This window comes from Taeniopygia guttata, chromosome 10 (genome assembly GCF_048771995.1).
Source record: "Taeniopygia guttata chromosome 10, bTaeGut7.mat, whole genome shotgun sequence".
Taxonomy (NCBI): Eukaryota; Metazoa; Chordata; class Aves; order Passeriformes; family Estrildidae; genus Taeniopygia; species Taeniopygia guttata.
In genome coordinates this window covers 3,690,334-3,714,068 of record NC_133035.1, presented here as the reverse complement: position 1 = coordinate 3,714,068, position 23,735 = coordinate 3,690,334, and the positions used below count along the sequence as shown (strand labels likewise).

Here is a 23,735-nt window from a genome sequence, read left to right as displayed (position 1 = left end):
CTGCTCCCCCAACCTCCAGGTTCTGCTCAGTTCCTTGAGCTAGGGTTTGTGGGTGCAGAACCAAGCATGGGGTGTAACAACCTGCCTGGGCTCAGCCTTCCTGGGCTCTGAAGGGTCACACAGCTAACATAGGGTAGGATACATCCCAGTGCATCAGCTGCAATGGAGATGACCCTTGGTGGCAGTGTTGCTGTAGGAGGCCAGGTTGTTTGCAGCATGTCTGTGTGGTGATTAGTGTGGGCTGGTGTGTGAGCTCTGATACAGCTCTGCTTTAATAAATACACTGATGGATGCAGTAACCCCCTGGTTTTGGGGGAATTGTTCAGCCAGTCTCCTATTGTCCACCTTAACCACAGACCTTCACATTGTGTATTTGTGAGGCATTGTGTTTCCTTGACAGCACAGTGACACCTGGCTTCCTTTTCAGGCATTTTAGTTCACAAAGGCACAAAGAAATTCCAAAATACGAAGGCAGCCTGCAGGCCTTGTTCTTCTGAGCTGCACAGATAGTCCAGTTCTGGATTGCACAGCAGCTTTTGTCATATTTTCACCTAAACATTACTTAGGATGATGAGTTGTTTAATATGCCATGGAGGAAATCAGGTTCTTCTCACCAAAACACAAACTATTCTCTTCTGAGGGATGTTCCATTACAGTCTTGAGCAAAGCATTTCTCTAAAGGATAAAAGCAAAAAAATAAATGTCTTGAGAAGTGAATTGGAGGCGTGGGTTTGGGTCTCCAGATTTAATGGCCTAATTTTTGTTCTTGGGTGTAATAACTGCAGATTCTCTTTTAAAATATTTGACTCCTAGTAAAGAGCTAGTGTGGAATCCCCTCTTTGTAGCCATTTCCTCTGGAAGGTGAAGGGTTTTAATCAGAGATGAGTGAGCTTTTCCCTCCTCTGTCTTTAGTTTTGCCATGTGATTTGGAAGGGTTTCTGGAATCTTTCCCTGGGTGCGCTTTCCCTGCTCACAATCTGGGTTTATTAGCTGGAGCCTCTTGTTTCCTGGCCAGATCCATGGTGTCTCATTCAGCTGAGGCCAACACAGATCTGTTTGTCCCACACTTCCCAGTCTTGGGAAGCATTCTTCCCACTGGTCAGTTGGGTTCCCATGTGCCGAAATCTTCCTGAGTTTTAGGTGAGCACTGGATGTGCTGTCACCAAAGGTGGGTGACTGTCTTGGTTTGAAGACAGGTATCTGCCAAGGAAGGCGAGACGTCTCTTGGGATGGAAAATATGACTCTCTTCCTTCTGTGTTATTATAACGTAGAAATTCAGGGGCTTTCATGCAGAGATAGGGAAAAGCAGTTCCTCACGGTGCGTGTGTGTGCAAAGCCGAGCCCGGCTCCGGCCCCGATCCCGGCCCGATCCCGGCCTGATCCCGGCCCCGAGCCCGGCTCCGGCTCTGGCCCCGATCCCGGCACGATCCCGGCACGATCCCGGCCTGATCCCGGCCCCTATCCCGGCCCGATCCCGGCGCGGTCCCGGCCCGATCCCGGCCCCGATCCCGGCCCGATCCCGGCCCCGATCCCGGCCCCGATCCCGGCCCGATCCCGGCCCCGATCCCGCCCCGATCCCGGCCCCGATCCCGGCGCGGTCCCGGCCCGATCCCGGCCCCGATCCCGGCCCGATCCCGGCCCGATCCCGCCCCGATCCCGGCCCGATCCCGGCCCGATCCCGGTTCGGCCGCTCCGGCTGCGGCGCGCTGCCCTGCCTGCAGTTCCGGGCACGGCCGCCAGGGGCGCTGCTGGCTCGGCCCCGCCCTGCAGGGGGCGCTGTGGCGCGGCGCGGCCGCGCTCCCTCAGGGCGATGGCGGCGGCCCCACAGAGGCGCGGGGCCGCGGCGGGAACCGCGCAGCGGCGGCTGGGCTGGATGGGACGGGCAAACCCCAGAGCCGTGAGTGAAATCTGTCAGAAACAGCGCAGCTGGAGCACCGTGAGGTGTCCCGGCAGACGTGGCAGCCGGGCTCCTGAACACGGCCGCGAGAGGTTCCCTTGGAACAGGGATGGGGCTCGCGGTCCTGGCTTTTCCCCTGAGGCACCTTTCCAGTGAGGCAGGGTGTTAATAAGGTCCCAATCCTATGGCTGCTCTTATGATCAAAGGCTCACCCACAGTAAGGAAGAAGCGGGGCTGTGCTCCAGCAGTGGCAGTGAATTCTCCCCGCAGTAAGCCACAGCTCGACCGTTCTCCCCTGATGCTGACATGGAGAGGGAGCTAGGACCTGCACCCAGCCCCCTTCTCCCAACCTAAAATCTCCTGGTAACTCTGCCCTCCCCAAGAGAAACCCCCCAGGTAAGAGAGTAGCCAGCTGCACCCTTCCGCCTCCTCCTTCTCTCCCAGCCACATCTTTTGTTCTCTTAAGTATCTTAGCAACAGATGGGACAACATTCCGTGAGAGAAAGAAGCAAAAGGAAAAACCCTAACCCCCAGCAGTGACCCACCTGAGCTTCAAGTGCAAAGTGATTCTTCTAAGAAAATAAATTAAGTTCTAATAATTTAAATCACCTGATGTGTTCATCTGTTAGGGGCAAAGAGGAATTTTATTAGCCCAAGCATCTTACCTACTTTTCTGCAGAAACCCAAAAAGCCCCCAACCCTGTCTTCAGTCAAGCAAGTGTGGATGTTTCCTTCTGCACTGCACAGGTGAATCAGTCTGTGGAACTGCCTTTGGGTGAAATTAAATGTTTGGCTTCAGTTTATGTTGCAATTTTTAGTTTAAAAATAAGTATTTGAGGGAGGTAGAGCTTGTGAATCCCATCTTGCTGCCGTGCCAAGTGCTCTGGTGTGTGTGGCCTGACAGACATAGTAGAATACTGTCAGTATAATTGTGGCTGTGCTGAAATCCATGGAAGAGAAGCTGTTGTAAAGAAATTTTCTCCAGAATAGATCTTTCCCTTCATTCAGCAGCTAAAGGAGATGAAATCCACTCCCTCAGTGGATCACTGCAGCCACTATGGAAGTAAATAATGAGGTGCACTTGGTAAAGGAGAATTTTAGCCCAGCTAAAAGTATAAATACCTTGCTTTCTGCAAAGAAACTAACTTACTAACCAATACACCTTTATTTCTTCTCCTCGTTCACCTTTTGCCCTCCCTTCTGTTTCTTTCATGCTCCTGAACTCCTGAGCAGGCATCATCGGATCGCCGAGGAGAGTGGGAGATCCAGCCGAGCCGGCAGACAAATACCTCGTACTTGACATCTCATTTGGCTGCAGATCGACATGGAGGATCAGTGCAGGTACCTCTTCTTTCTGTTGTGTGCATCCTTTGTGTTAAACCCCCTGAATTCTCCTCAAATTGCAGCAAGGTTGCGGTCAGGAGAGCAATTTTATTGGTCCTGTCCCATACGTCCTGCTCAAGCCATGGTTTGGGAAGGAATCAAGCTGTGATGGCCAACACCATGGCTTTTACTGTTTCAACAAAAATTTTTAAGCTGTTTTGAGTCCAGATTTGTTAAACTGAAGACAGAAGGGAGTGGCATTAGTAGATGTGGTCTATAAAGTACCCTCTACCCTACCTTGGAGGTGCCCTAGGGCAATACAGGCAGCTGAAGTAGGATTTGTTGTACATAGTCCCCATTAATACTGGGAAAAGTGCTGAGCTGTTCCACAGCAGATCACTACTAGTTTGAGGGCACGGTGGGCACAAGGTGGATCTCCAGAGGGCTGCAGTGAAAGAAGATGAGCAGAGGATGTGCAACAGACAGTGTTGGAGCTGGCACTACCAGTGTTTTTAAATTCCTAAAAAATTCCTATTCCTGTCCTCGTTGTCGCTGAGGGACCTTCTGGCACTAAAGCCAGAGTGAGCTGGCAGGACAAGCTGGAGAGAAGGTGCAGGAGTCATCCAGGCAAACAAGAACTCTGCTATCCCTGCGTCTTTGGCAGAGCTTTAGCAGACACAGCACCCTGAACAATGGCTCTGGTGAAATGGGAATTAGTGCTTGGAGCAGGACAGAGCTGAGCCAAGGAGACAGGTAGTGCAGGATGTCCCTAAGAAAAATGCAGGTTAGGTTGACAGTTTTACTTATTCTTGATACTTAGTTGCATTTAATGTGGTTTTTAGCTTGATTAGCCTCAGTCCTCTTTTAGTTTAAAGATATTTTACTGAGTAGGAGAAAGACAAAGATGAGGAGGACCTGATGAATGTGTAGCTCTGCTCTCAGATGTGAGCAGAGAGTAACCTAGAGAAGTGTCCAAGGTCAAGTTGGGTGGAATTTGGAGCAGCCTGTTATAGTGCAAGGTGTCCCTGCCTATGTCAGGGGCTTATATTAGATGAACTGTAAAGGTTCTTTTCTGACACAAACCATTCTGTGATTGTACAACTTCAGCACTCAGTACAGAGTGGATGTTTTTATTCATTTGTTTTTATGTGAGTGTCCCGTTCCACAATAAAAGGAGCCTACAAGCCAGCCTATAAGCCCTACAAGTGAGCCCCCACTCCCTCCTAGCAACCCAAAGCAAAATGGCTCTCCTTGTGTCATAGTCAGCTGCTTTTATGTGTTAAGGTTCCTTCCACAGCCTGAATTCCCTGGGCATTCTTCACAGGCATCCAGGCATGTGCCCCACTGGGAAGTGGGGAGAGGTCACTCACAGTCTGATCATGGAGGCTTTCTCTGCCCTGACTGGCTGTGAGGAGAAGCCTCCCCAGAGACAGGGCTGTTAGCACAACATGTACAGCTCTTTCAGGAATCTTTCATCTCATGTATAACATATGTTGAGGCATAAATAAAAATCAGATTGATCCCTCTCAGTGAAGGGAGTGTTTCCTTGTGGCAGCAGCACTGAAGCAGCCCTAGGAATCAAATGGGAAGAGTTGCCAACCTGAGCAGTTTACGAGCTCCTTGTGCTACTGTAAGCATTAAAATTCTGCTTATCTGCAGTTGAGAACAGGAAATGTGCTGTGTGTGGCTGCTAAGCTGCAGAGGCTGGAATTGTTCCTCAGCAGACACCCAAGCTCATGCTGGACCTTGGCAGGTCAGCAGCTTCGAGTCACCATTCCCTTTAAGGCAGAATTTACCACATGAAAATGAAGCGGTGGCATGTGAAAAGTGAGGAGGAACATCAAAGCATGGAATGAATTTAATATGGAATTTAACAAGTAGCTGCAAAAAGTGTGGGAAGAGCCCTGGGAACAATTCAATTAAGTGCCAGCGCTCTGCAGATCTGCATGGGAAGCATGGGGGTCTGGAGAACCTGGGGCAGCCCAGGCATGATGAGTAAGGGAAGGGGTGAAGACCATGGAGTTGTCACTTGAGGAGAGCTCTGAGCACCATGCGAGCCAAATTCTAACCTGTCCTGGCAGAGCCAAAGGGGCCTGGTGGCAGAAACAGCAGCTCCTGGTGTTCAAATTAAGTGTGTGTTCAAAATTAACATAATGTGCTGACATGGGGACATCTGCTCAAGAGCTTCCTCCCCTTCATCCCTCGCGGTCAGATCATCTGGAGCCACCAGGAGTTCCAGGTACCACCCCTGCCCCCACCCCATGTGAGATGCCTCCTTTCACCTTGTAGAAAGGCTAAGAGGAGGAACAGGATGGGGAAACCAGGAGTACTTACAGTCTCGAGCCAAGAGCAGCTCCCAGTTTTCACAGCAAGATGCAGGAGCCTGTGCTAACATCCAGGTGAAACATGGAAAAGGCGCTTCCTTTGCAAACCCACTGGGGCAGCCGGTCCCGGTGCCTCTCTGGATGGTGAAATGAGCTGCAGCAGGGACGTCAGAGTGGCTGCTGGAATGGCAGAGGCGAGCACACCTTGGGGTGGCAAACAAGATGTAGCAGAAACTCCCCAGCCATAGCAGCAGCTGTGGGGTGTCCCAGCGGGCACCTGGTGCTGGGTTAAAGTATGGTAAAAAAGTCCCAGGCAGCAGCAGAAAACAACTGGGTAGAGCAGCAGTACAGATGTGCCCTTTGGGAAGGGGGAGGGGTTCAGGGTCCCAGTTTTCCCCCTGAGGCACCCGAGTAGATGGTGAATGTCCTTTCCAGTGCCTTTGGATGTAAGGTCCCAGTCCTGCAGCCGCTCTTATGAGCAAAGGCTCACCCACAGTAAGGAAGAAGCAGTACAGGATTGGCTCCACAGTGACAGCAGCTTCTCCCCACGGTAGCAGCAACTCTGCTGTTCAAAAATCTTGCAGTATCTCTGCCTTTCCCAAGAGATAAGCTGTCAGCTGAGAGAGTAGCCAGCTGCACGCTTCACCCTGCTGGGCCTCTTATTTTGTCTCTTAAATTCTGGTTGTTACCATCTCTTAGGCAACAAATGGGACAAAATTCCCTGAGAGAAAGAAAAAATAAGAAAAATCCTAATCTCCACCAGTGAAGCTGCTGGGAGCTTGTGAGCTGGATGGTTATCCCTGTAATGGAAAAGCTGGAGTGAGCCATCATCTCAGGTGTGAGGCAAAAAGAGATGAGAGATTACGTCAGTAGCTCTGGGGCAAGGACATAATTCCCAAAATTGGCTGTGTTAAGTATGAGACTTGAGGATTGAGGCTTCTCCCCATAGTACTGTCAGGCAACAGGACTGAGCTGCTCACCTGTAAAAGTGTCAGGAGAAAACAATCAGCATGGTGCAGCTCGTGTGTGTAGACAGGGCTGGCAATCAGTGCTGCCACCAGTGCCTGCACTCCCAGAGGGGCCTCTCGATGCCAAGTCATGTGCTGGGCACAGGAATGTGAGTTAGGGAGCACACACAGGCCCCTGCCGGCTGCTCTGCTTTGGCTGCTCCAGCCTGGAGACTCCAAGGCACCCACAAAACTCAGCAACTCAGCAGCCTCCTGAGACGGTGAAAAGGACAGGAATAAATGGTTATTTGTCAGGTTTCCCATTCTCTCAGCAGCCCTTGCCAGGGGAGCCTCATGAACGGGGTGTTCCTTTGTGTTGCAGGTGGTGAGCTCAACCAACGGGGAGCTGAACGTGGACGACCCAACAGGAGCACACTCCAACGCACCCATCACAGCGCAGGCGGAGGTGGAGGTGGTGGAGGAAGCTAAGTACGTTTGCTTTACAACAGGCTTTCCACTGGGTGGTCATTATCCTTCTCCTGGGAAGCGACTGGGGACATTTTTCTGTGGCAAAGTCCTCAACGCTCATGTCCCATGCCCTTTTCCTTGCGTATTGCTGCTTTTGTGCATGGTGCCTTCAGTGCTGCTGCTGCTGCTGCTTCTCTTTGACACTTGTCATGCCTGGAGAACATAACTCTTACTCAGAGCATGTATTGCCAGATAGACATTTCAGTAGCACAGATACCAAAATACCGGGAGCGGCTCTCAGGAATCCCGGTGAACAACCCCCGTTGCAGAGGGAGAACACGATGTGCTTTCGTGCTGAGCGTGTAGGAGTAGCTCGAGCATAGCTCAGCAAAGAGATCATTGGTCTGAGAGTTTTCACTTCATTTCTGGCTGTGAGAGATGGGTGACAGGTATCCATAACAGTCTGGAAGTAACGCTTGCAGGGATGAGTTGTTCTCCCTGGGGGTTCTCTTGGATCAGCCCTAAGAAGCTGAGTGAGAGGAACCAGAAGCAGCATGTGGAGGAGAAAGTGCTCCCTCTAAGCTGACCTATCCTGTAGCTTGAGGTCAGATGTGAGAGCTGCTGTCAGAGCTGCTGTTTTGACCATTTTGCCTCCTGTCCTGTATCCAGCACCATCATGTCACCTTTTGTACCTTCTCGCCGCCTCTGAACTAAACCAGGACCTGTCACTGCAGGGTCACCACAGAGTTCTGGCACCACCCAAATGAGGGGTCAATAGGCCCAGGGCTGCCTGTGAACTGGTCGGTGCTGAGACATGGCCCAGCTGCCTGGTTATTGTTTGACTGGGTGATACTGGTGACACTTGTCCCCCGTTGTTTGCCTCAACCTTTGTGGGCACTTCTGTATGAAGAGGAAAAGTGGCAGGTGTAAGGAAGGGTGTATGGATGGAAAAGATCCCTAGGTATGTGTCATCTGTGCTGGTTGTCCTGAAGGTCTTCTGCTCTCTATTCCCCAGTCCCTCGGGGATTCCCCAGTCCCTTGGGAAGCCACGTGTGTGGGATGTTGCTCACTGGTAGCTGGCCTGGCCTTGATCCCAGCAGCCACAGACACACCTTCTCCTCCCAGCCCAAGAAGCCTTGGATTTGATGCAGGCTCCTCATCAAGCTGGGAGGGTGGGGGAGATCTTGAGGATCAACTTCCAGAGTGGGCAACATTCCTCTTAGATACGGGTTGTGTGGCCAGCAGAGACCACCAGCTTGGCATCATGGGCTCTGAAGGGGGCTCCCCCCAGGCATGTGGCTCCTAGGATGGGGCAGATTGTCATCCTCAACAGTTCTGATCCAACAACCCAGTGCAAGGAAGATCCAGGAACATCTCCAGCCCATATTTGTGCAGTGAGGCCAGGTCCAGCCCCCACTTTGTGTGCTGGGGAGACGTCAAGTGAGGTGGGAAGGAGCTGTGCCACCCAGGCCCTATCCCACAGCACGTGGAGCTGTCCTGTCTCTCTCCAGCCCTGGTTTGTATGCTCCCAGATTGGTTTTGGAGATGCTGGGAAGCAGAGCATACACTGCTTTGCACTGACAGGTTTGGGGTCTCTTGTAATTGCCAAGCATAGGTCACTTCATTCTGTTTGCCACAGGGAGGGCTTTGTCTTTCCTTACTTTGCTGATCACAAATTCCCTCAGGCACACAAAAAGGGCAAAGGACTTTGGGATTCTGCTCTGCAGAAAAGGGTGCCAGAGAAAGCTGGCAGGAGCTGGAGCTGGAGCTGAGCTCTGTGTTTTGAGATGATGTGCAGTAGTGAGATGGGCTTTCCCTGGCACTCCACAGGCAGAGCCGTGCCAGTGGAGTGTGCTGGAGAAAAGCTCAGGATTCTGGCAGTGGTGTCGCTGGAGGGCAGGTCCCATCAGATCCATCATCAGGCCCTTGTGCTGCTGGAGCTGCAGGGGACAAGAGCTGATGGTGGCCCAGAGTTCCTTTCTGGTGCCAGCCCCAGATAAGCACTGGGGTCTGGTGCCTCCGTGGGGAGCGGTGTTGGTCAGAGGCCTCGCGCCGTGGAAGAGGTGGCGAGGGCAGAGCGGTGTGAGTGCTGGGGCGGGCGGCGGGCAGGCCTGGTGTGTGTCTGCCGCTCTGCACTGCATGTTTGCATGGCTGCAGTGACTCGCTTCCATCCCACCTCTGTGAACTAATCGCTCTTTCTTCCTTTCTGTGTTTTTTCTCTATACTCTCTGTAGCTGCCTGAAAATGCTCAACTTGTGGTGAGTCCCTCTCTCCAGTCCACATGCAAGGGGGAGCGGACCAGACTAGACTGGGGTTGGCAAAACCAAACCCACCAAACGCTAAAAAGGCACAAAGTCAAAGCCAACCCAGAGCTGTTTTGATTTTAGGACCATTTGCAATATTGGGGAGGGCATGGGCTGTGTCTGGCCGGCCACACTAGGCTGAGGGATTCGGCTGATCTCTGAATGGATGGATGCAAAATCAAATTTAAATCCTTTCCTATTTGGCTTTCCATCTCCCCCAAACGTTTACGTCTGTGAGCAGATGATGCCTGATGGAGTTGGGCAGAGTCGGGCCAAGGCTGGCTGAGCCTCTTGCAGGAATTCCTCACGCAGACAGTTACAAAGGGAAAACCCTGCACTGAGTATTGAGGGGAGGAGCCAGTCACTTCCTTGGCAAGCCTCTTCTTGGAGCAGCACAGGCCAGAGAGGATGGAAGGACAAGGCCAGGGAGTCCTCATTAGTGACAGAGCCCCTACTCAGAGAGGGTAGGTGGGAGTTGGCTCCTTTCCAGCCAGCTGAGGTGCAGGTGAATGGGCTTCTCCAGGAAAGAAGAGGTAGAGAGGTTGGGATTAGCACTGGTCCAAGCCCAGCTTGGGGCTTTATCAGAGCTTTGAAGCTGCAGCTGTAGTGTCCCAGTCTCAGGTTGTCCCAGGAGGTGCCCCCTGGGGAAACCACGTCCCGAGGAAGTGAAGGACCAAGCAGACACTCAGATGAGTTTGTGGGTTCCACGGTGGGCTGATGGGTGGAAATTGCCACAGAGCGAGGGAGCCAAGCCCGTGTGTGGCGAGGAATGTCCTTGTTGGATGGGAGACTGACTCTGCCCTGCTCTCCATAGGCATTGCCTCCAATACCTCTGGCATCTCTGGCTTCTCTGTATGTCGTAGTCTGGGGCTGTTCTCTTGAGCATCATCTGCATGCAGAGAGATCACGTTCTGTAATTGTCAGCCTGCCTTATCCTTTTATTTTGGTGTTTTGCCTCTGCCTGTCTGAACTGCCAGGACTTCCTTTCCTGAACCCTTCCCTGGACCTCTGAGTAAGAGCCTAAAAAGACAGTCACAAGGAAAACCAGCCAGAAGTCAGTCAGCTCCCTTTGTCTGGTGCCCAAGGAGTCGAGTGCTGCTCAGCCCCTTCTTCTTACCCGCTGCATGCAAAACCATCACTCCTGCATCCTCCATCCTCTCCCTGTGACGTCCCCCTTACTCACCATCGCACAAGCCATGAAGGAAGGTGGCCACTGTGGGAGAAATATTGCAACAGGCTAAAGCAGGACGTGGTGGCAGATGGCCCGGGACAACAGAATGCCAGAGCAGTCCTGGGGTGGGGGTTCCAGCCTGGGATGGGGGTGCTCAGGTGTCGGACAAACACCTCAGGGCGGGTCGGCAGCAATGGAGGCATCACTTGCCCTGCAAGGACAAGGGCTTTGCATTCCTCTTCGTCCCGCCGCCAAACTGGGTTTTTTCGGGAGCCTAGAGACAAATCATGGACATCAGCCCGTGCACTGGGAGGGGTCCCTCCTCTTGTGGGGCTGTGGGAGCTCTCCATGTCACAGGGAGAGTTGTTTGTTCTCCTAAGCAGTCAATCTGTGCTGGCAGGCTCAGCTCGTGGCAGGTTGTGCTCACACATCGCTTTTGCACCCCAGAGTGAGGCTTGTGCACCCAGGGACAAGTATCTGGGTGAGAGTTCCTCCAGTTCTGAGAGGACAGGGGTGTAAAACTAACATTCCATGAAGGACCCGGTGAAAAATAGTTTGGAGAAGATGTTAGAGTGGTTTGGAATGTTTTTATCCTACAACAGATTGTTGTAGGATAAAATAGACTTTACATCCTTACGTTTGCCTGCCAGAGCTCAGGGAGCATTGGAACAACACTCTCAGGCACGCGGTTGGATTCTTGGGGCTGTCCTGTGCAGAGCCAGGACTCAATGATCCTTATGGGTCTCTTCCAACTCAGGATCATCTAAGACTCAGTGGTCTACTCTGGTTGCTTATCCAGGCATCCCTTCCAGCAGCCTGCAAGAGCAGTCTTGCAGCATCACCCAGGCTTCTCTGGGGACAGCTGTCCCAGCAGATGGAGAAAGACACTTAGCTTGGGAGGACTCACACAGATGTGCAGAGCATTCTGACAGTGGGCTGAGGGTAGAAAGGTAGATACATGTTCAACACCAAGGAATTCTGCAGGAAGCCAGGAGGAGTGTAGGACCTGGATGACTGCTCCCAGTGTATCCCACAGGGAACCCACCGCTCCTCACGGTTCAGCTGCGTTGGGCGTTCCTCTCCCTACCTCAGCCTCCACTCTCCATCCTTCTTGCTTCCCCTAATCCTGTGCACCACCCTCACATCGGATGGGGGAAGAAGCAGGGGTTCTGCATCCCAGCACTGAGTGATTGATCCAAGGTGGAAGCTCTGGTTATTGTGAAAGGTTCAGTAAAGAAACCTGGTCTCTGAGCCGAGGTCTCTTTGGAACTTGTTTTTTTAGTGAACAGTAGTGAAAACCGTGTGTCTCGTGGCTGGGAAAAGCAGCCAGAGCTCACCTTCCCAGTCCACTTCCTCTGGGGTGGGACAGAGGGAGTGGAGCACCTGGGTCCCTGTTTTACTGCTTTCCCAGATTGCTCCTTGTGTCCCAGTGGAGCCTGGGAGGGAGAAGCCTGGCTGGCACTCTGGGGCCTGGCAGTGAGACACCCCAGCTGGCCGTGGCTGCTCTCCCAGGGCAGGCTGGTGGTGTCATCCACCCACCAGCACCTGCCCCCGGTCCCAGCAGCGTGGTGGGGCCCAGGCTGGGCAGGCAGAGATGCTGTTGCATGAGGACAAGTCAGGGGATGGCAGGGACATCATGGGGACATTGTGGGGATATCACAGGCTGCTGGGCACAGGGCTGACTCTCCCTCCTTGTCCTTTGTGCCCCAGGTGCTGCTGCTTCTTTAAGAGGAAACGGAAGAAGACGGCTCAGCGTCACAAGTGACCGGTGCCTCCTGGGCCTTGCAGGAACCACCACACCTGCAGCTCCTGCCCTGTCTTACTGGAAGGGGCTTCTCTTTAGGAGGGAGGAGGAGGAGGAGGCATAGGAGGAAGAGCGAAAAATGAAAACAAAAAAAAAAAAAACAAAAAAACAAAGTGACATTTTAAACCAAAAAGAGAAGAAAACGTTCCAAAACAAACCACTCTGGGGTGGATATGCTGAATGGTCTCCCTCATTCACTCCAAGCCTGAAGCCCCTTTTGGGACCAGGACTGTGGCTGGCTCAGGTCTTGGTCGCCCTGGGAGGGGGGCTGGCTGGCTGACCCTCCTTCCCATTGTTTACGGTGAAGGCATCGTTGACGCAAACCTGAGGACTGTGCTTAGTTCCTGCTCACTTTCCTCCCCTCCCTCCCCTGCACTCAGCTCCTCTGTCCTCCTCCCTCCTTAATTAAGTGAAGAAATTCCATAGGCTCGATTGGCTGTGGAGAGGGCAGGAGGATGCGGGGCAGGCAGGAGAGTTGCTAGGAGAAGGGCCTGACTGCTGCAGCAGGAAGAGACAGGTTCTCTCTGTGGCTCCTTGGGAACAGTTACACTGTAATGTGCAAGCTGTGAGAAATTTGCAATCTACTGTTCCAGTTAGGGTTTTTTTCCCCACCCCGGCTCCCTTGACACCTCCCTCCTGTGACAGTAACAGAGCAGTGTGGATTGTTTTAAAGAAGCTGACGTTGTTGCACTTTTTATTATTTTTAGCATTTACAGATGCACATTGTATCTGTGGATCTCTGCGTGGCCACGCCAGCGCAGGCAGACATCCAGCGGGGAGGATGGTGGGGTGCACGGAAATGCCCTTGGGTGGGGATGTCCACAACCCTCGTGCCAGTCTGGGGCTCCTGACGCCCACCTTGGGCCACGCGCTGAGGAAAGCATACTTGAATTTCCAATCACCCTTCCTAGCTGCCAGTGAATGTCCTTTCCATGGTTTCCTACACCGTGCCTGACCCAGCTGGCCGGGAGAGGCGAGGCTGGAGCCCAGCATGGGCCGGAGGGAGCGGCATGGCCTTTGCCAAACTGGAGGAATTTGTGCTGGTCTAAGAGGTAGATCAGGATTGAGGTTCCTGAGAAACAGCCATTTCCTGAAGTGTGGGCGTTTCTTGGTGTGGATAGCCAGGAGCCTTCCCAAATCCCTCCTTGGGCTGGTTGGGAACCTTGCAAGAACATATTAGTGGGAAGAAAGCATCTCCAGCAGGGGAGAGGATAATTCATGCCTTAACACTGATCCCATCTCCCGATGGTCAGATAGGTTTGCCTGGAATCGCCTTCACATCCATTCTGTGAGCATGGGGCAGGTGCAAATTCACCCACCCCATCCCACCCCCAGAGCAGCCACGGTTCTCCTGCACCACTTTGAGCCAAACCAATAGCAAGGAAAGGGCTTGGGGTGCTTTGCACACCCAGAAAAACAATGAAATCTTGCATCCAGCTGCAATGTTTCCCAAATTGGAGATGAGGTTGCCAGGGGTTACTGGAGAGGTGGCAGGCTGTGGGAGAACTCAAGCAGCTTTGGGGAGGTTGTAAGTAGGTTCACTGGACTTTGTCTTTCCATGTGTGACACCAGATCAGGCTGGAATAGTTCAGTTGTCATAAACTTGGGCCTGGCTTATCCCAAAATCGTGGAGATCATAGAGGGAGGAAAGGGAGACACTAGATCTCATTGTCGTTTAATGGATTTAATGCTAATCTGTGTAGCTTGGAGTTCACAGAGCAACATTGCCAGGAGGTTCCCTTTCCCTGGCTGGGTAGGAGCAGGCTTAGGGCAGGAGATCAGCCTGGGCAGCAAGCTCTGGGCTTGCTCCTCATGCATTCCTGAGTCAGTGCCAGGGTGGAAAAGTCTCCGTCGTGGCCAGGATCCCCGCAGGGCGTCTCTTCTCCATTCTCTGCTGCATTCTCTCCATGCCTTATCCCGGTGAGCGCGATGGAGGCACAGAGCCCTCGGTTCACACATGCACCTCCTTCCTTCCCCCTTAGCAAAGCGCTTTCCTCCGGGCAGGCCATGAGCCAGGGCAGGAACAGGGCAGGAAGGGCACCACTCACCTCCCGCAGGGTGCCACGGGTGCGGCCCTGTCCCCTCCTGCTGCAGGGAGGGCACAGCCGTGGGCACATTCCACCTTTCTCTTCCCAAACTCCTCCGCTGCCAGTGGTTCCCAGAAGCTGCGTCTCTGGCACAGGCATTCCTCTCTCTGCTGTAGGAAACCATGGTTTGGCATCTTGGGAGGGTGTCCAGGGGCACAGGTGCTCCCCGGGGAGCCGCCCTGCCCGCTGCCAACAGAGCTGGCCCTGAGACACTTCCGTTGCTGCCCTCCCAAGCCCCACTAAGTGCCTGTCACCAGAACTCGATTCCTTCTGCATCTCCTGCCGTGTTTGGTCATTCCTCGCTGCCTCCGCTCAAGGAGCAGCTTGTAGTTGCAGCATATGTAAGTGTTTGCAGGGTGAGGGAGGGCGGGGGGGAAAGGGGCCATCTCAACAGGTTTTGTTCCTAAATGTTTTTGGTTTCTTTTGTTTCGTTGTTTATTTGGGGGTTTTTTGGTTTTTTTTAAGTGAATGTATTTGATCGTTTAGAAACTTTCCTGACCTTGTTTTTAAGTGGGTCAGTTTGAAAGCTGTTTCATGGTGACCCACTACAGCTTCTCTCCGGAGATACGGTGTTCTTTTAATCCTACAATGATGTGTTTGTAGGGGAGGACTGTCCCCCCACGGCATGCTGGTAATGCTCACTTGTACCAAGCCCTCTTGCACTATAATCGTACGTTGGACTCTTCAAAAAAAGGGCAAAGATGTGGGGTGGCTTTTTAACAAAAAAAAAAGTAAAAAAAAAAAAAAGAAAATAAAGCAGGTTATCGGCAAGTCCTGTGCTTGAGGGAACCGCTGTCCCCAGGGAGCTCGGAGGTGACAAGGAGACACGGCCAGACTGAGCCAGCCATGCTGTGGTAGGATGTAGGGCATTAACCTGGGCAGTCCCTCCTCTCCTTGCTGGGAGCAGTTGGCAGCCGGGAGACCCCAGGCAAGGGGAGGGCTCCTGGGGGCTCCTGGCGCAGGTGCCTCTGACAGGCTCCCGGCCCTCCAACGTTGCGATGCAGTCTTCTGAGGTATCAAGTGAGATTTTTTTTTTTTTCCAATAAAACATTGCACTGCTGCATTGTTCTCCATGAATAGAAGTATTTATTACCTCAGCCTGACTATGGCATTTGTGTTTTGTCTTCCTTCGGCTCTGCTGGGCACTTGTGTCACATTCTGCTCTCCTTGGAGGGGACAATGCATGGGTGGGACTTTGTGGGACCTTTTCAGCACTTTGTGCTTTAGAGCTGTGGGTGGTTCAGGCCGATGGAGCTCAGCCAAGGCATGGTGGTACTGATTGCCCTTCTCCCTGGGCACAGCACTTCAGGCATCTTGAAATGCAGGTGGGCTTGTCCTGAGGCAGAAGGGACCACGGGGAGAGGGGTACTGGGACCTGCCCCCTTGGCAGGGCTGTGGGATAAAAACTGAAGGAAGGAGTGAGAGAAGGCCGAATTCCTCTTAAATACCTGGAGAGGCCAGGCTGGAAGCACACAGGATTTTCTGCGGTGTTGCAGATGCTTAGCACCATCACTGAAGGTGTCACTGCCCATGGCAGGGGTTTGACTTTGAACCCAAACCGGTCTGTGATTGCAAATCCTGGAGTTAGTTGAACATGTGGGAATTAGGTTTTCATCAGGTCTGGGTCAGTGTCAATCCCCAAAAAGATAAATCTCAAAGGTGGAGATGTGGGTTCCAAGGGTCAGGGAAGGTTCATCTCCTTGTCAGAGTGCATGTCTCCCCAGAAAAAATTTTGGGAGGGGGAAATGAAAGCTTATGCTAAAAACGGTACATTCAAGGCTGGGAATTAGGGGGGGAAAATATCACACGAGAGATCACAGTGTGGAGCAGCGTGGAACATTCTGGTTCGGGTGTCTCTGAGTGGGTACAGTGCCAGCTGCTCTCAAAGGTGTTTGGGCTCTCGGGTGGCACCTCTTCAACGTGTCTGCTCCGACACTGACCCGCAGCCACTGGGCCCGCCGGGGGCTCGGCTGCTGCTGCCGGGGACACACCGGGCCCTGAGGACACAGCGGGACACGGCGGGACACGGGACAAGGCGGGACACGGCGGGACAAAGCGGGATACAGCGGGACAAAGCGGGACACGGCGGGACGAAGCAGGATACAGCGGGACAAAGCGGGATACAGCGGGACACGGCGGGATACAGCGGGACAAAGCCGGACACGGCGGGACAAAGCGGGATACGGCGGGACAAAGCGGGACAAAGCCGGACACGGCGGGACAAAGCCGGACACGGCGGGACAAAGCGGGATACGGCGGGACAAAGCGGGACACGGCGGGACAAGGCGGGATACAGCGGGACAAAGCGGGATACAGCGGGACAAAGCGGGACACGGCGGGACAAAGCGGGACAAAGCGGGCCAGCCGGAACAGCACCCCCGGCTGCCTCAGCTCCCGCCCCCCGGCCGTGCCCATTGGCCACCGCCACCCTCGGTCCCGCCTCCGTCCCGCCTCCTCCCCCTCAGCGGCCAATCATCGCGGCGTTCTCTCATGATTGACAGTGCTGAGGCCGCCCTGCGAGGGGCAACGTGGCATACGCCCGCATCCCGCCCGGCCGGAAGGTGCTGCCTTCCCCCCCCGTGAGACCCTCTTGGTCGCGCCCGGGCGGGCGGAGCGGGCGGGCGCGCGGCGCGGGCGGTACCAAGGCGCGGCGCGGGCGGGGGTGCGCGGCGGGCGTGGCCGGATGCCGGCGGCGCGGCGGGCGCTGTGGCCGGGCTGCGAGCGGCGCAGGATGAAGGTGCTGGTGGCGGCGGCGGCGCTGGGCGCGGCCCTCCTGCTCCTGCTGCCCGCGGCCTCCCGCGCCGACGAGCGCAAGAAGGGACCCAAGGTCACCGCCAAGGTCGGGGGGGGCCGAGGCGGGGCCGGCGGCGGGATTGGGAAAGGCCCCGCGTGGGGCGGGGGGCCCTGGATGGGCTGGAGCGGTCCGGGACGGACCGGGTGGGGCAGGGCCGGGAGGGGCCAGTGCGGGAGAAGGGGGCGCCTGAAGGGGGAGGCGGCCTGGACACAGCTCGGCCCAGCCCGGGGTACAGCCGGGCTGAGGGGTGAGGCTGCCGGGGGATGCAGCCAGGGGTGTGGGCACCGACCACCCGCACCCGGTGAGGTTTTGGTGCCTTGAACTTTTGGGGGTGGGTTGGCCCAGCAAGGTGAGTTTGGCTCCCCTGATCCCCCAACCTTCCTCCGCCCTCCCCCAAGGTGTTCTTCGACCTGCGGATCGGTGAGGAGGATGCCGGCCGTGTCGTCATCGGGCTCTTCGGCAAGACAGTGCCCAAGACGGTGGAGAATTTCATGGCCTTGGCCACCGGAGAGGTGAGGGGCCCGTGGCGCCCTGGGCTCAGCTGCCCCTGCTCGGGTCCTGCTTGGTGCCCTGGGGCAGCGCTGGGGCCACGGAGCTCTGGTCTGTCCCTTCGCCTCACTCCATCTTCTCCCTCCACACCCCCAGAAAGGATTTGGCTTCAAGGGCAGCAAGTTCCACCGTGTGATCAAGGACTTCATGATCCAGGGAGGCGACTTCACCCGCGGCGACGGCACTGGAGGTAACTTGGCAGATCCAAGGCGCTGTCTGGGAGTGAGACAGCAGCCGCACTTCCACCACTGCGGGGCTGTGCCTGGGACCAGTGCAGAGCTGGAGCTTGCTGGAATCAAGTGGGCATGGAGCTCACAAAGACATGGCCTCGGAGCAAAGCAGAGCTGAGTGCTGGGTGCTGGGAGCCTCCTGCTCCGGTCCCTTGGTGTGACACCCCTGCCCAGCCCCTGGGGTGCTTCCAGCTCCCTGCAGCAGCCCGTGTCCCATGTATCCCTGTGGCATCAGTGCTAGTCCCTGCTCTGGAATTGCTCATTCCCCCACCCAGCTCGTGCTCGAGCTGCCACCACCATCACCCCTACCCCATATTCCATGAAACCACTGTGGCCTTTTTGTCCCCACTTCTAGGAAAAAGCATCTACGGGGACCGTTTCCCTGACGAGAACTTCAAGCTGAAGCATTACGGGCCAGGCTGGGTGAGCATGGCCAACGCTGGCAAGGACACCAACGGCTCCCAGTTCTTCATCACCACCGTGAAGACGCCGTGGCTGGACGGGAAGCACGTGGTGTTCGGCAAAGTGCTGGAGGGAATGGTGAGGGATGGCAGAGGGAAGGGTCGGTGCCCCAGGGACAGCGGGACAGGGCAGGGCTTGGCCGAGCTGGCTCTGCCCACGTGTCCCACTCTCCCACTCTGCTCCACCAGGACGTGGTGCGGAAGGTGGAGAGCACGAAGACAGACAGCCGGGACAAGCCCCTCAAGGATGTCACCATCGTTGACTGTGGGACCATCGAGGTGGAGAAGCCGTTTGCCATCGCCAAAGAGTGACGGGACCAGGCCCTGCCAGGCTGTGAGGAGCTGTGGGATGGGGCTGCTGTGCTTCCCCTGCCCTGGGGCCACCGGCTCCTGCAGTGTCCCAGCGCCCGGCCCCTCTCCCTGCTGCCTCCCAGCCGGTGGGACAGGGCACAGGCTGCTCTTCCATCACTTTTGTAAGAAGCACATGCACCAATAAATGTGACCAATGTGTTTTTTAAAGAGCTGCCTCTCTCCTGCCTTCGCAGCGGTGCAGATCACTCTGCATCCCTCACCCAGATGCACCCCTCAACCTTCCAGCCCCACTTCCAACCTTGCTTCTTCCACATCTCATCCAGCTGGGAGCAGTGCCACAGCTGGCCCTGGGTTTGCTTAGCAGAATTCCACAGCACAGCACTTTGCCAGTCAGTCAAATCCAGGAGATTTATTGCACAAAAGCCTGGATGCAGAGAGGTTTCCAGCACCATTCAGCATCCAAAGGCTCATACTGCAAGCCCAGAACAGCAGGGGGGAAGGCAGAGCTCCTGCTCTGCCAACAAAGGCACTTTGCATGGTGGTGAGAGAGCAGTTCCCAACATCCCTTTGGCTTCTCCCACCGTTTCCCTGCCCCAGCCCGGCAGGGAGGAGTCAAGGATCCTTTTCTATCACCACTGCATCCCTGGGCGCTGGGTGGAACTCATCATTCCAGAGGCTCGGGGTGCTGCCTGGCCAGGGAGCAGCTCAGGGGGAGGTAGAGGCCCTGCAGGACCCCGCTGAGGACAGTGTTGGGGAGCAGCTCTGTGAGGAAATTGTGCTGTAATAGCTGTTCCCTCCTGGGCCCCATTAACGGAGAAGCACCTTCATAGGGCCCAGAAGAGCCTCTTGGAGGTTTTGGAGATCTGCTCCACAGCTCTGCTCCTTACCAGTGCTGTGAGGCCGCACGTAGGGATCCCAGCAGAATCCGACAATGGGGCGCTGGGAGGGCAGGAGTGTGGTGCTGCTGTGGAAAAGGGGACATCAGTCCTCAGCCTGTACCCACCATCCCCACCCCTGTGTACTCAGGGTGCCTCCACAGGGCAGGGGGGCAATCCCAGTGCCGTGTGGGGTAACCCTGGTGCCAGCAGAACTCATCTACTCACAAGGGGCTGCTGACCTTGGGGTTCTGCTGGCACCACCGCACCTTCAGGAAGTCCAGGATTTCCTGGGGCAGCTCCTCATTGTCATCCAGCACACCCTGCAATGCTCCAGGGGGTTCAGCACCCCAAAAAACCCCTCCCAAACCCACCACCGTGTGTTCCTCAGCCCTAAAACTCACCCTGAATGTGCCATACACTCCTCACCTGCAGATAAACCTCCAGGCCCTGCCGGCGCTGCTCCAGCCCTTTGGGCATCCAGCTGGAGACATGGCGTGTGGGGAAGTTGGGGACTTTGCAGGTCTTCTTGATCTGAGGAAGAGTGTGGGGGGATCAGGGCAGGCCAGGGGGATGAAGCCAGGCCCCCCATGTCCCCTCCCTGCAGAGCTGGGGGCTCTCACCTGCTTGTGCAGTGCCTGGAACTCACTGTAGCGCTTGGTCACCGTGTGCCGCCGGCCATTGCACAGCACCTCCACCCGGAACACCTGAGATGGGGACAGGCAGCCAGTCCTCCTCATCAGCCCCAGCCTCGCCATCCTCATCATCCTCACCACCCTTACCACCCTCACCACGCTCATCAGCCTCCCAGGGGAGGTAGGGGCCGCTAACTCACACCTGTGGAGAGCACTTGGGACCCTTCACCTCCACTTCTCTAGGACAGGCAGAGACCTCCAGCCTCCAGGGCAGACCCCCAACACCCCCATGGCCAATGGGGGCACCATGGGACCAGTCAGGACCCCTAAAAGCAGATGGGGCACAATTCTCCCCTCCCGAGGGGAACACAGGAAGCTGTGACATCCCAACCCCCACCAAACCCCGCCAGGCAGTTGGACCCTGGGGCTGCCAGGGACCCCCAACACCTTGGGGTGTGCAGGGACACCAGGAAGGGGCACATGAGGACCTCAAACCAATGGGACAGAGGGAGACGACCCATCTTTCCCCAAGGCAGGTAAGGCCCTCTGCCCAGGGATAGTCATGGATCTCCACCCTCCTGGGGAAGGCAGGAGAACCCCTTCTTTCCCCACACAGCCAGGGGTCCCCCCACTCCACTCCCCAGGCCAGGGACAGCCCTGCTCTCAAGGGGGGGTCCCTGCAGACAGACAGGCATCCCCATCCCACAGTGCCACAGAGGAACCCCCCAGGCCAACGTAGAAGGGCAGAGGATCCACCTCAGACCCACGTCAGAAAGGAACCCTGTGGGGACCTCTGCCCAGCATCCCCTGGGCCAGGGACCCCCATCCCCTCCCTGTCAAGGGCTTTGTGTCCCCCTCCCAGAAAGGAATCCATGAGGACAGTTGGGGACCTCTCCTCCTCAGGGCAGATGGGCCCATCTGCCCCTCTCCCCCTGCCTCCTCACTCGCCTGGACAGTTGGGATCCTGGGGGGAGGTAAGGGCTGCAGGGAACCCTCCAAGCACCTGGAGCATGTGGGGACACCCTGGTGGGCACATTAGGACCCCCACACCCTCCACCATCCAGGGCAAGCAGAGGGGGCACCCAGAGACAGACAGGGACCCAACACCCTGGCCAGGGGCCATCCTTGCCATTCCAGGTGTAAAGTGTTCTCACAGGGACCCCTCAAGGGCACTCCTGGGGGAAGGACACAGCCCCATCCTGGGTGCACAGGGATATGACAAGGACCCCACGGAACAGAGAAGACACCCTCAACAGTGATGCCCCTTCCCCACCCCTTCCAGGGGTAGAGGATCACCGTCTGTCCCTCCCTCTTCCCCCAGCAGGGATCCTCTGGATGTAGGCAGGGACAGCCACTCCTGGGCATTTGGGGACAGCAGGGAGAGGGAAACTTGGGGACATCCCACCCCCAGGGCAGATGTGGGACACACATCCCTGGGGAGGATGGGGGTACCCAGGGATAGACAGGGACCCCGTAATCCTCTGGGGTCAGAGGGGATTCCCAGGGTAGAGGAACACCCCCAGAGGGTGGCCCCTGGGCTACCCCTGGGCCAAGTTGGGTTCCTCAATCCCCTCAGTCCCTGACACACATGGAGATACCCTCCCGGGGAGGTGGGGATCCCATGGGAGCAACAAGAACCCCAGAACAGAACCCCGGGGAGGGACAGGAAGAGCCTCCAACCGCCGGGGCAAGTGGAGGCACCCCTGGGATGTGGGAACCCCCGGGGACAAGGCAGGACCCTGCACCCCCAGGATGAGAGGGAAGCTGCAGGACAGAGACACTCCCGACTTCCAGGGCAGAAGGTGCCCCCAGGAGGGACCCCTGGGGCGGGCAGGGACCACCCAGGGATACTTGAGGACCTCCAACCCTTGAGGCTGGGACACTTCAGGGTCACCTGGGGGAACGAGGGGACCTCCAGTCCCAGAGCAGGTGGGGCATCCCGAGGAAGGAAGGGAACCCCCAGCCATGGGGGACACAGGGACCTCTCCCCCTTTCAAAGGTAAAGGGTCTGTGCTCCCCCCGGCTGGGACCCTCCAGGGACACGCACAGGCCTCCTGCCCCGTGGCTCTCCAGCCCCGTAGCCCTCCCCCAGGCCAAAATAATCTCACCTTGCCCACATCCCCATCCCCTCCTTCAAGGGCAATGGGTCCCCATCGGCAGCGACCCCTGCAAGCCCCGCTCAGGGACCCCGCTGTGTCTGTCGGGGCTCTCCCAGGGGTGTTTGGGGACACCCCCAGCCCGGGGACAGAGGGCAGTGCTCGGGGACAAACAGGACACGGGGGAGGTGGGACATGAGAGCCCTCCCGTCCCTGGGTTAGGGTGGAATCACCGCAGGGCAGGGAGAGACCCCTGGGGAGAGGCAGAAAGCAGCCCCCGCAGCCAGCGGGGACAGCGGCAGGCAGGGTCCGCACCCCCGGAGCGGAGACACCCCCGGAGCAGAGACAGAGACACCCCCGGAGCAGAGAGAATCAGAGACACCCCCGGAGGAGAGACAGAGACACCCCCGGAGGAGAGGCAGAGACACCCCCGGAGCAGAGAGAGAGACACCCCCGGAGCAGAGAGAGAGACACCCCCGGAGGAGAGACAGAGACACCCCCGGAGCAGAGTCAGAAACACCCCCGGAGCAGAGACACCCCCGGAGTAGAAACAGAGACACCCCCGGAGCAGAGGCAGAGACACCCCCAGAGCAGAGACACCCCCGGAGCGGAGACACCCCCGGAGCAGAGGCAGAGTCACCCCCGGAGCAGAGTCAGAGACACCCCCGGAGCTGAGACAGAGACACCCCCGGAGCAGAGACACCCCCGGAGCAGAGAGAATCAGAGACACCCCCGGAGCAGAGGCAGAGACACCCCTGCGAAGGCAGCGACCTCCACTCCAGGGCAGTGGGAGACTCCTGGGGCGGAGGGAGCCGAATCCCCCCGAGGGTGACCGCCCCACGGGAACGTGGGACCCCCGGGGAAAGGCAGGACCGGCACTGCCGGGCGGCGCGGGGGACACGCGGGGACACCCGGCGCCCTGCAGCTCCCGGGGCAGACGGAGCCACCCTCGCCCACCCTCGGCTGCCCCGAGCCCGTCCCTCACCGTGTGCGGCCGGCCGGGGCTGCGCGGGGGCTCCGCCGCGGGGATGGACACGGCGATCATGGCCCGGGGCTCGGCGGGACCGGCCCGGAGCGGCACCGGGAGCGGGAACGGGGCTGGGGCGGGACCGCCCCGGGCGCCCATGGCGAGGTCACAGCCGGAGGGAGCAGCGGAGGCGCCGCAGGGACCCGGTTTATAAGGATAAGGGGAAAGGAAAGAGGGAAGTCAGCCCAAGCTGCCTTTTCTCGTCTTTAACGGGTATCGGTTTTGATAAAACGCACACGCGAGGCTGGGAACGGGGCAAGGAGCAGCACAGCCCTGAGAGCTCCACCATGGATTTCTGGGGAATGCCACAAAGTGGCATCGTGACAGAGCCTCGCTGAGCTCAGATCCTAAAAACGGCTTCCACTGGAGGAAAGGCAGAGAGCCAAAGCCTAATCAGGAGCGAGGACAGGTGGCCAGAGCAGCGTCCAAGG

General features: G+C 56.7%; 3 protein-coding genes across 8 annotated transcripts in view; 2 read left to right on the top strand and 1 right to left on the bottom strand.

Moving 5' to 3' along the window:
- The window catches only part of CSNK1G1 (casein kinase 1 gamma 1), a 95,607-nt gene extending 82,694 nt beyond the window's left edge, over positions 1 to 12,913 (top strand). Inside the window, exons 12-15 of one of the 2 annotated variants that reach the window (XM_030281857.4) lie at positions 3,132 to 3,239; positions 6,875 to 6,981; positions 9,195 to 9,218; positions 12,145 to 12,351. In XM_030281857.4, coding sequence (XP_030137717.1) covers positions 3,132 to 3,239; positions 6,875 to 6,981; positions 9,195 to 9,218; positions 12,145 to 12,199 — 294 coding nt within the window. In that variant the 3' untranslated portion in view covers positions 12,200 to 12,351. Of the gene's footprint in view, positions 1 to 3,131; positions 3,240 to 6,874; positions 6,982 to 9,194; positions 9,219 to 12,144 lie in introns of both variants that reach the window. The other variant, XM_030281858.4, reaches the window with a different exon arrangement.
- Positions 12,914 to 16,920: 4,007 nt separating this feature from the next.
- Positions 16,921 to 18,880, top strand: PPIB (peptidylprolyl isomerase B). Of its 2 annotated transcripts, NM_001245322.1 has the most exon segments (6): positions 16,978 to 17,164; positions 17,518 to 17,631; positions 17,765 to 17,858; positions 18,254 to 18,438; positions 18,549 to 18,616; positions 18,619 to 18,880. In NM_001245322.1, coding segments are annotated over 6 exon segments (621 nt in total). In that variant the 5' UTR covers positions 16,978 to 17,008; the 3' UTR covers positions 18,623 to 18,880.
- A 173-nt stretch (positions 18,881 to 19,053) lies between these two features.
- On the bottom strand, positions 19,054 to 23,698 carry SNX22 (sorting nexin 22). 4 transcript variants are annotated; one of them, XM_002193364.6, is made up of 6 exons: positions 23,263 to 23,698; positions 20,170 to 20,253; positions 19,976 to 20,080; positions 19,775 to 19,869; positions 19,559 to 19,635; positions 19,054 to 19,433 (listed from the first exon to the last, which is right to left on the bottom strand). In XM_002193364.6, the coding sequence occupies exons 1-6, from the start codon at positions 23,401 to 23,403 to the stop codon at positions 19,336 to 19,338; spliced, it is 600 nt and encodes a 199-aa protein (XP_002193400.6). In that variant the 5' UTR covers positions 23,404 to 23,698; the 3' UTR covers positions 19,054 to 19,335. The 4 variants fall into 4 exon arrangements, with proteins under 4 accessions (XP_002193400.6, XP_030137719.4, XP_030137720.4 ...); XM_030281859.4 differs by having other exon boundaries at positions 19,559 to 19,632; XM_030281860.4 differs by having other exon boundaries at positions 19,789 to 19,869.
- Between the last annotated feature and the right edge of the window lie 37 nt (positions 23,699 to 23,735).